Source organism: Charadrius vociferus, unplaced genomic scaffold (assembly GCF_000708025.1).
Source record: "Charadrius vociferus isolate BGI_N301 unplaced genomic scaffold, ASM70802v2 scaffold49, whole genome shotgun sequence".
Classification (NCBI taxonomy): Eukaryota; Metazoa; Chordata; class Aves; order Charadriiformes; family Charadriidae; genus Charadrius; species Charadrius vociferus.
The window spans coordinates 5,084,259-5,095,473 of NW_009661375.1; the positions used below are offsets into that span (position 1 = coordinate 5,084,259).

The 11,215-nt window shown below is 43.9% G+C and overlaps 1 protein-coding gene across 1 annotated transcript in view; it reads left to right on the forward strand.

The window, feature by feature from the left end:
• The window catches only part of KTN1 (kinectin 1 (kinesin receptor)), a 54,537-nt gene that overhangs the window by 34,564 nt on the left and 8,758 nt on the right, over positions 1–11,215 (forward strand). Inside the window, exons 30-39 of the mRNA XM_009893913.1 lie at positions 417–454; positions 1,373–1,463; positions 3,493–3,579; positions 5,454–5,543; positions 6,649–6,729; positions 7,186–7,275; positions 7,365–7,457; positions 8,776–8,847; positions 9,312–9,395; positions 9,589–9,672. Coding sequence (XP_009892215.1) covers positions 417–454; positions 1,373–1,463; positions 3,493–3,579; positions 5,454–5,543; positions 6,649–6,729; positions 7,186–7,275; positions 7,365–7,457; positions 8,776–8,847; positions 9,312–9,395; positions 9,589–9,672 — 810 coding nt within the window. The remainder of the gene's footprint in view (positions 1–416; positions 455–1,372; positions 1,464–3,492; positions 3,580–5,453; positions 5,544–6,648; positions 6,730–7,185; positions 7,276–7,364; positions 7,458–8,775; positions 8,848–9,311; positions 9,396–9,588; positions 9,673–11,215) is intronic.

Genomic DNA, 11,215 nt, shown 5'->3' on the forward strand with positions numbered 1-11,215 from the left:
ATTACAGTGTTACTGAGTGAAGTCAAAAGGGGTGATGGTAGCTTGTACGCATGGCATGGAAAACCAGTCATCGTGTTGACCATGCGAGTCCGGGGACAGCTTCAGGGTTGGATTGCACTAAGCCAGCTTTTCTGGCTGTTGCCTATCTGTTCCTGCTTCCCATTATTGTGTCAATTTGCAGCCTTGTGCTCTTTCTTACGCCTGCTGTGTTCTTGTCTAGCTTTCCGCCCCTGTCTTCACACGCTGTATCGCAGCCAGGGTTCTTCTGGCCGAAGGAGGCTGGACAGGACTCCATCGAAGGCCAAGAGTGCAGCTGCTTGGTGTTGCAGCAGTGCCTGGTTAACAAGGCAGATCGCGCCTTCTGCATCCCTCTTTGCTGCTGATCTGCTCCTAACGAGTTTCTGATCTGTTTGTAGGCATCTCTGGCTGTCCAAAGTGAGGAGCTTCTGCAAGTGTGAGTACTGCCAGAGGTTGAATGCGATAGATAAGCTCTTCGTTTCACTTATTGCTCGGGAAATTTAAAAGACGAAATAAATGCCAAATGTACAATATCAACATGTGAGAAGGGGCCAGTAAAAAAAAAGATAAATTTGTGCTATCTAATAAAACTTAAACACAGAGATTTGTCTCACACTAATAATCCTCAGCTGTGGTCTTCTGCAGACAGTGCTTGCAATTTGTTGTGCCCACAATGCAAGCAAGCCACGATTGATTTAATTTTAAATGCATGCCAGCTCAGCTGTATGTCTGGAGTTAAATGTTGGTGTTTCAAGCAAAAGTGACAGGCTTTTTTCTTGGAACTTCAGCTTAGTAGAGGGTTGTTCATATTAAAATCTTCTGGTGGAAATGTCTTCCGAGGGAAAATCTCGGGGTAAAAGTGTGTTATAATGTAGAGCTGAAGCACACTGAAGGACTATGTGGAAGCTAATGCCATGCTGGCTTATACTGTCATGCATTTTTGGCCGGCTGAATTATTTTTCTTTTAAGTTAAATGACTTCTAAATTGTGGACTAGGTGCTTGAAAAAGAATGCTCTTATCCAGCAGGCAGTGCCCATTTTGTGGTGGTGTACTAGCGTGGGCTGGCTGATTTATCCTCGTCTAATGCATTGCCTTTCCGTGGCCTTGATAAATGTGTGCAGATGCCTGTTGTAGGCAAACAACAGCTTTACAATGGGCTTTGCTCTGGCAGCCCGCAGTTCACAGAGCGGTAGGAAGCAAGCGGTACTGCCAAGTCAGTGAGAGCAGCTTTTTTCAAAAAGAATCTGGCGCCGGAAGGAAGGGGAAGTTAGCGTATGTGAAAGGGTGTCGGTGCTTTACTTGAAATTTCTTAAATGTCTTCTGACTTGTTTATGATTCTGTTTGCTATTTCAGGGTTGCGGGGAAAGAGAAAGAAATCGCCAGTCTCCAAAACGAGCTCGCCTCTCAGAGAAATGCTTTTGAGCAACAGAGGAAAAAGAACAATGTAAGGAAATTCTTCCCCCACGCCCCCTCCCAAAAAACCCCCAAACCCACAAACCCCAAAGAACAACCAAACCTGTGTGCAGAGCACTCCTCAATGCCTATGGAGTTCTGCTAAGAAAATGTTTCTGACAGTTGTCTGCCGTATGGTGTCCCCTGGACACTCCTCCCCTCTTTTCTTGGGAGTGACTAAGCATACCTTACTTTACTGCTCCAAGTTTCGTCAGCTTTTTGATGAGTTGCTGATTTGATGAGAGGGAGGAGACTTGCTGGGAGAACACATCCCATAGCAAGTTCTTCGACTTGGATGCAAGCCTTGGTGGCCCTGTTCAGAAACACGTCCTTTGCTGAGGGAAGACGAGGGGGTGTGAGGATGAAGGGGGCTGTGCTCTGACCGAGTTGTGGCCCTTGTGCGGGGACATGGGAGGAGACATTACCTCCAGGGGTCTCAGATCTGGCTCTTCCCATTCCGGAGAGTGACTAATCCTGATCCTCTGAAAGAGGTGAAGGGCAGCGAGCCTTCCTTTACAGCAGCTGCTGATGGTGCAGTATGGGTTGTTTGTGGGTGGAAGTAAGGATTGTGTTTTCCATCGCAGAGCTGTGAAGTTGCCTCTTTGTAATACATTACCTGTGCAGGGCAAGAGAATGGCAGCTTTTAAGTTACGTGGAAGAAAGTTAAAATTAACCCCTGTTAAAATACAGGGGTTTTGGCTCACCTGTGTCTCCTTGATAGCGTATAAAATCCAATTAATACTATGCAATAAGCTTTATTGCTTAAAAGTAGTGTTGCTTAAGAGCTGAAATAAAGCATGGAGGGAAAGTGGTTGGGTATTTTCAGAAGACGGATGAGCTGGGAAGGTAGAACATATGTGTGCCTGTTTCCTGGGGAACTGCAAGGTCTAAGTACCCTTCGTGGTGCTGGCAGAAATCTGGCTACTGCGAAGGGCAGACCGTGCCTGTTAGGTCCCAGTTTTCCACGTGGCAATTTTATCCAGTCTTTTTTTTTTTTTTTTTGTCCTGTGAAACAGCCCTTAGGATAGCAGGCAAATGGAAGTGGTAAAGTAAAACTAGTGTAGGTACACACTAGGATTTGGATGCCACTTTGCCTGGTGAAAGCTTCTCAAAGATAGCCCTTTGCTAAAGCAGATTGCTCTGAGGGTTGGAAAAAAAAAATAAAATCTAAATCCCAAGCACCATAATCTCCTCCCCGCAAAGCCCATCATCCTTCCCAGATAAGAGCTGTGAGACTGTTTTTATAAGAGCTCTCAGTCTCCTAACTGAGCTTGCATGTTGACATCTTGTGGAGTACACGTTTGATGACCTCGCCAAGAAAGATGCAGGAGCGCAGCACGTCATGGTGGTGTTTCCCTGCGGATCTGGGGTGTGCTCGCCACTGGTGAAATGCCAAAACCTCCCAGGAGGGCACTGGTGAGCAAACCAGTTTTCTTTGGGCACAGTGGAGAGAGCTGCCTGGGTAAATGCTGCGAACCAAAGCCCTGAGCTTTGCGTTTCTAAAATCAGTGCTGGCGTAGTAGGTTTGGGCTGAGGCATGAGGATCTACGCAGCTACATCTGGTTGCAAGGTCCGGGGCGTAAATGTGTACACCTCCATGTATACTGGGGTCCATGCTGGGTTCTGCAACGCGACATGCCTAACACTCTGTTGTGTAATCTGTGGTTTGGTGTCTGTGTTCCTCACTACTTTTGAAAACTTCCCTCTTTCTTCTTACAAGTGCAGTCAAAGTGTGGGGTCGCTGTAGCGATGCGCTCTGCAGTAACATTCGGATCAGTTTTGGATATGGGGGCAGGTTGGGCAGAAATTGGCATTTTTTTCCCCCCTGTTTTTCATTCAAACTCTTTGAACATCACACTTGTTTTTGCTAGTGTATGTCATCTTACCCGGCAAAAGCATCTTGCAGTAACCAGCATTTCAATGCAAATGGTGGAATGTAATGCAAAATATATCTCTGAAGTAAAAGCGGAAACAGTTTGAATATTGGCTGAACTGAAATCATTCTTTCTAAAAATGATTAGGACCTTCGGGAGAAAAACTGGAAAGCAATGGAAGCATTGGCATCAACTGAAAAATTGCTGCAGGACAAAGTGAACAAGACCGCCAAGGTTGTAATGTTAACTGCTAGAAACGATGCGTTAAGCTAGAAGCAGATCTGCAGCTGGTTTTTTAAATGAAATGGAGGCATTTAACTTTTACTGCAATTTAAATATAGTCTGTTCTGAGTGATCATTCATATACTCTCACCTCTGCTTCTTCCTGTTGTCTCTGGGTTTCTTTTTTTTTTTTTACCCTTAATTTGTGGGCATGCTGATTTTTGATTTCTGTTTGCATAATTGTTAGAGCTGTCGTGAATCGTTTTTTCTTTGTGGGGAGCTCTAGAATAAACTGTGCTGATGAGCAACTTGCTTTCATCTACTGGGCTTTCACTGTGCTTGAATAAATTTATTGGACCCATGGAGAACTAGAACTAGATTATTATTTAAAAACCTGGGAACTTCTCAGGAAAACGGTGTCACCACAGCTGTGAATTTCCTCCTTGAAAGCATATGAAGCTCGACAGGTCCCGTCAGAGCCAATGTTCAAAATGATACGGGGCGTGAATTGCTCTGAAAGGAGCTTGCCTCTGCTACGAGCCTGATTTGGTGGTAATTGTCACTACGCAGAATTCCAAAAAAGCATCAAAATAACTTTAAGAACACTAGTCGGGTAGCTAGAAGCAGAGGAGCTCTGGTTTGGGATCGTGTGTCTGTGTTTTGGAGATGTCTCCGTTCTCTGCTCGGCCCCGCGTTCAGAGAAGTTGTGTACCTGCTTTTGCTGTGTGCTAACGCTTGCCTGCTTTCTCTTGCAGTCGGAAGACTTCCATCAAACAGCCATTTGCCACTTCTCGGTGGTTCCTAAATTGCTGAAAACTAACACACGTAGCACAACCTCACAACCTAATGTCTCCTGTCCGTTTCTCTCTACATCTCAACCTACTAATGCCACCGATCCCTTGCAGCAGAGGAACTCAGAGCAGCAAGGCGCAGTAACACTGATGTGGAAAAAAAAAAAAAACCCACAACCCCAAACCCAAATATTAGGGAAGGATTTTGGCTGAAAGCTGCCTTCTGTGCAGGGTTTCGGGCTTTCTGTGTTTAATCTTAGACGGGAGCCTGAGCATCGTATGGCTAAATTAAACCAATCTGCCACAAGCACAGCAGGCAAATGTCCTGTGGCTGGTCTGCTTTTAATGTCAAAGAAAGGGAGCGATGGATCTGTGGTGCCCTTGGCTCTGTGCATTTATATTTGCAGGGCAATGACAAAGAAAAGCTGGAGATTGTCACACAGCTCTAATAATTATTTCCTGTTGCATCCAAGCTTGGGGAAGGGGATGTAAGGATCTCCCTCTTGAGTCCTTCAAAGTAATACTTAGCAGATACAGTCTTGCTTTCTTGGCCTGGTTCAAATGTGCATTAACACAAAGTTTCCTTTTGACTTTAATTATCTTTTTTTTGATGTGGTGACGTGAATTTATGGTGATTTTTTTCCCCACCTAAAATTGTTTAAAATATGTATGGATTTTAAAAAAAAAAAAACAACCTGTCGATTGACCAAATTTCTTGGGTTTGAGATCGCTCAACTTGAGTGGCAGGGTTGGTGTGATCCGTGGATGCAGTTCCTCAGCCCAGTGTAGTTTGTGTTGTCTTGTGAACAAGGGGAATGATGGTGTAATTTCTGTACAAACAGGCTAGGCTGGAGGAGAACTTAATGAAAATAAAAGCTTAAAAGCACGAACAAATGTGAAGGCCAAATTCTAAAGCAATTCAATTCAGTGTCAATTTTTGAAGCAATTTACTGGCAATTTTAGAAACTATAGCCTTTCTCCCTTAAAAAAAAATTACTTTCTGGGTTAAGTAAGTTACTCTAGGCATAGAAGAGGCTATTGCCAGGTCTGTGGAGCCTGTTGCCCAATTTCACGTGAGCCCTTCTCTTGGTTTAGGAGAAGCAGCAACATTTGGAAGCGGCCGAGGTGGAGACGCGCGAACTACTCCAGAAACTGTTTCCTAAAGTCTCTCTCCCTTCTAACGTGGTAAGAGAAGTGGCTCTTCCTACTCTACGGCTGGGGAACGGGGAGCTCTGGTCCTGCTGCACTGGGCAGTCTGGAGTATTTCCCCGCAGTCCCCTCTGCCCCAAGGTTTTTGCAGTGGGACGTGAGTGTCATACCTGTGCTTGCCAGCAGTAAAGAGGCAAAGCTGCAGACGGTTACTTCAAGAAAAGCGCTAAAACAAAAAAGAAATCATCGTTATCTTGTTTTTCCTTTCACCGCCCCAGCATCTGTTTCATCTGCCTGTGTTATCTTGTGCCTAACTGAGATAGTAAATTTTCAGGGGCGGATAAGGTCTGCTGCGTGTTTCCTCGCTGTCTGGCATGACGGGGATCCATCTTCCCTGGCTGCTGTGCAGATAACGGCTGGCCGCCCTTTCCAGAGAGGCTGCGCTGCCTCGCTGCCGGTTAACACGATTCAGGAGGCTTTGTTTTGTTCCCAGAGTTCCTTTTGAAAACCACCGATTTCTAATTTTGTATTCTCGGTGGCTTTCGGTCGTTTGTGAGGGAAGTGTGCTGGGTTCATCGTGTGGTATAGATTATGTGAATGATGCGAAGTGAGGCTGGAAAAGCGGGGTCTGCATTTGATCTGTTACATCTAGAGGTTTTGAATATTCATATGAAAAGTATCCTCAAATGTACTAAAGTTAGTCTCCTGTTGACCTAGAAATATTTAAAAAGACTGTTTCTGAACGGTTTGAGTCTTCCTAGTGAGATCCCTGGAATTACATGGCATGTGTCTTCTTTAACCGCAGAGGGATTTTTGGAAAAGATTGCCTTAAATCTTCAAATACTTCTTGTAGAGCCCCGACACTTGCGGGGAGACCTCTGTCACCCAGTTGTATTTGGCACTTCTAAGCCACTGTGACCTGTGTCTCTCTCGTAACCTCGTCCTCCTGGATTGCTGCCCTCCGACTGCCAGCTCGGCTGGGCTGCCTGTGGCACAGCGACTGCTGCCGGGCTGTGTGTTAGCTCCCAGGAATTTGGGGACTGAAGCAACTGCCTCGTAAGCCTGCGGTTGGGAGGCAAATGTCTTGAAGATAGATTTGTTGAGGTTATTCTTAGCTTTAACCGAATGCATTTCCCAACAGAGTCATAGTGAATGGATATGTGGGTTTGAAAAGATGGCTAAAGAATACTTGAGAGAGGCTTCAGGATCTGAAGACGTCAAGGTAGGCACAAATGGTGGATAGCTTCCTTGTGTGTGGCGTGGCGTATTTCTCCGGTATAAATCTTGCAAATTGTGCTCTGGTTTGTGAAGTTCAAATTGGCAAACAGGCGACAAGAAAGTTGTTTTATAGATATTTGCATCTTGTAAATCAGAAATGCATTTGCGTCTTTGAAAAGCACCTTGCAGAGTTGTGAAGACATTCATGAAATTCAAAAATCCCTTTTGCCTTTTTCAAGTAATTGTATTTTTCAGGCGACTCCGGATTACTGCAGTAACTTGCAAAAAGTTTGTGAGAGTTGTAGGTGAACATTGCGCTGGCTCTTGCCTTTGCGTGGTATGGAAAGACAGACCTGTTGGCGTGAATGATACCTGCTTGCTTGTTGAAATAAGATAAATAATAGAACTCAAATCCCTCAGCTGAGACGTGACTCTTCTGGTCCCTTTTCTCCTCTGCCAGGCTCTGGAGCAGAAGTTGAAGGAGGCCGAGGAAATGCACATACTGTTGCAACTGGAGTGTGAGAAATACAAATCGGTTCTGGCGGAGACGGTAAGCAGGATGCCTGGCTGCCTGTTCCTTGTGATATTGCAAGCTGCCTTTTTTCTCCTGTAAGCTTTCAAACCTCGCTCTCTTCTTAGGAGGGGATTTTACAAAGGCTACAGAGGAGTGTGGAAGAGGAAGAAAGCAAATGGAAGATAAAAGTTGAAGAATCACAGAAGGAACTTAAACAGGTATTTCTGAAGATCTGCTTTCTGCGGTAGCCAGGCAATTTCTGCTTGAAGTCGCAGAGGGTGTTTGAGCGCTGTGAAGGCGAGTGTAGAACAGCCCTGGCTGCCTGGTTTGATGTGTGCCTGACCAGTGGATGGAAAAAGGTGAAGTCTGCAACCAGTATAACAGGAATAATCCCTCCATATAACAAAAGGATTTTTGGTGCTCTGATACTCAGTTTTATGCTAAGAGTGACCTTTATTCTTTTGAGGAAGGTATTTCCATTTAAAAACCTAAAAAGTGAAGGAATTGGTGTCTTCAGATTTGTCTGGCTATTCCTTTAGAGTGGCAAGAACAAAAGAACGGCACAGGTATAAGGTCTTTGATCATTATCACAGTCCTTTGCAGGTGATGCAGGAGGCAGCCAAAGAGCGTGTAGTAATCCTAATGCTGACAGGGTAGGAAGCCAAAGGAATGTACAGGTGTCCCATTAGTGTGCCCAGGAATATATCTTTTTCCGATCCTGGCAACTCAGGCCGTGTTTCTGTTGAGCACCTGTTTCTTTTGAAGTCCATTTGTGAACAGATACAGACTCTTGGTGCTAAAATTTAAGTATTGTATAATCGTAACAATTTTTTGGGAGCTGTTAAAGTAGTGCTTAATTCATTATGGTCAACTAATTATATTTGAAATTGCCTACAAAGCTTTCCTTTTTAGGAAGGCTCTGTTGCTAGCAGAAGTGGTAAGAAAAAAGCCTTTTATGTTTCTTTCCTAATCTAGAATTAAAGTAGGTCACACTGCTTTTTCGGAAGAAATTATTTCTAAAGTACTTCTGCTTAGTAAATTTGAATGCCGGGGTATGAGCCTGGAGGAAACAGATAGATGCTTTATAAACATCTTGTTTGAGGGACTTATAAAAGACTGTCAGACCTTGAACTGTAGATGTGCTACCATCTGCTGCATGTACGCAGCCTCTAATATGGCCAAATATGCTGGGTTTGGGTACGTATAGTACATAGACAGGGAAGACTGTCTCCATCCAGGAAGGATATTTTCCTTACCGTGGTTAATGGACAACTGGCTTAGTCCTTATATTCCTAATCTTTCAGGCATCTAGGCTCTAAATATGTCAAAGAACTTCTTACGTTGGGAGAAGGCAGGAAAGGTGTTCTAGTGGAGACTCAGTGTATTGAATTATCTGCGTGAGCATCTTTATCTTATTCAGTCACTGTGATTTCATCCTTAATATTTTTAAATCGTAGAAGCAAGCGTGTGTGTATGTGGGGAGTTTGTCTTAGACCAACCGAACTAAATGATGTATTTATGTCTTGAAAACTGCAGATGCGTTCTTCAGTTGTTTCTCTGGAGCACGAAGTAGAGAGGTTAAAGGAAGAAATCAAAGAAGTTGAAACTGTACGTGCGGGTGGTTTTTTTTTTTCTCTTTAAAGCTTTCTGTTACTTACAGCATAAGCCTAAACTATGTTTTAAAACTGAACTTCCTAGGACTTCTTCCCTCCAAGCAGTGCAGCCTGTGCTGCAGTTCAAACTGAATCTTCTGGCCAGTGTTTTTAATGAAGCGGAGAAGCTGGGTACTGGCAATTGTCCGGTTTTTCACTTCTGTACTCACCCGCTGGGGCTCTTTCCTTGTGAGACTGAGCAGTTTACTGCTTGTTGACAATCTTGAGCTTGATTCTTTTTCCTTTTATCTTTTTGAAGTGTAACAGTTTAAATCTGTGCTGTGCGATCACTGGATTTGAAATGCTCTCTAAATGTCATGGAGTATTTGATAGAAATTTATAGCTAATAATAAATCAAGAAAATGATACTGCAAGAAAACGCTGAACACATCTGTTTTAACTCTGTTTTTCTGTTTCTAGCTTAAGAAAGAGAGAGAACACTTGGAAAGTGAACTAGAAAAGGCAGAAATAGAACGATCTACTTATGTTTCAGAAGTCAGAGAGGTAAACATAATCGACCAAACTGTTCTTTTGCTTTTGTTTGGTTACCAGTTGGCTGGCAAACTAATTTAATGCTTAGCCCCTGTGGCTGAGGAGTTTATATGCTTGTGACCTTAGCGACACACACTAATAACTGAGCAGAAGAAAAGTGGGCATCCTAAGGAGACAAATCCTAAAACTCTAAACTTCATTTCAGCTCAAAGATCTGTTGACTGAATTGCAGAAAAAACTTGATGATTCATATTCTGAAGCAGTAAGACAGAATGAAGAGTTAAATTTGGTAAGAAGCTTGTTCTCCGCTGGGCACGCACTAGGTTCCCAGCATACTTATGAAGTGGAGACTTATTTCAAATCCTGTCTGTTCTGCTAACCTCTTCAGCTTGATATTTTTGTCCATTGCAATCATTTATGTAGTCTGACTTTTACAATTTGTCTCTTTCTCTGCTCCTAACAATAGCATGTCTGGTTCTTAAGACTTTTTCCAAAGTCTGCAAGACTTGCATTCCTGAAACTTCTTGAGAATCAACGTACAGTGTAGATGTACGCAACAGCAAATGTAATGTCCTTGGAGCAAAAAAAGTTGTTCTCATTGGTTTAACTTGAGGATTACTGTCTGGGTGTTTTTTACCAAAGCTTTTAAGGATGCAGCTGTGGTGTCTGCGCTTTGACTGTGCAGAGCCTTTTCCATCCTCCTCTGTATGAACAGAAATTGGCCAAAACCAGTGTTAGATTAATTCTGAGTATCCAGCTGTTCAGCAGCTGGCATCCTGATGTGGCTGAATAGCTGTGCTGGCTTGGGGTGTGCACTGTGTTACAGCCTGTTTGGCTAGAAATGCTCTCCAGCCAGTAATGCTCCTATACCGGGTGTTCTCAAGGGGGAGTTGGATTAACTGAGATTGCCCCTAAAGACCCAAAGATGCACGGGTTTCCAGTTTGAGCCCTTTTACTTCTCACTTGTTTCAGTGATGTGGTTTTTTGAAGGCTGCAGGACCAGTCAGATCCTTCCTCCGCTTGTGTTTGAACGGTGCTTTCTTGCTTTTACGCCAGAATCGGGGAAGGTTGTCTCTGTCACCATGGCTTTGTTGGCCTTTAGAGTAGTTGATGGGACAACCTGTCACTGCAGGCTCCGAGCTGCTCATCTCACCAGGGTACTGCCACTAATGTAACTGGGTCAAAATAGTTGATTTAAAAAAAAAAACCACCAAACCAAACCCAAAACCCACCACAATAACAGTCTGTTTAAGTTAATAGTATGCTTTGCAAGCCTAATACAGCATTGATTAGCATCTTGCCTCAGCAACCAAAGCCTCTCGTTTTGAAAGCGAGGGAAATGGGAATTGAATGCATATCTTAGAGTTAATCAGTAAACGCCAACCTCTTGAATATAAGAGGCAACAATCTATTATGTCTGTAACAACAAAAGCTTAAATAGCTGAGCTCCCTGCTAGGGGAGCTGGACTCTGCAATCTGATGGTGCTGTGCTGGTAGGAGCATGAGGAGGTGGCAAACAACTACCTTCACGCAAATGGCTCAGGAATGCTGTCCAGTGTATGTGAGTGTGTTTCGCAGGAGGCTGAGGAGTAGAAACAATGGGATTTCAAAATGCACTTCCCGCTAATTTACAAGGTGAGCAAGGAGAGAAGCTGAAACTGCAGAGGAGCTCAACAGCGCTTCCCTAAAATGTAGAAAACCAGCGTCCACCAGTCCAGGCGCTCCAAAGCGGGGAACCTTGCAAGGGTGAGAACTGTAATGCGTAGGTTTGGAATCAGTGAGAATTCAGGGCTCTGACTAGCCTATTGTTCACTACTTTAATCCCCTGCTGG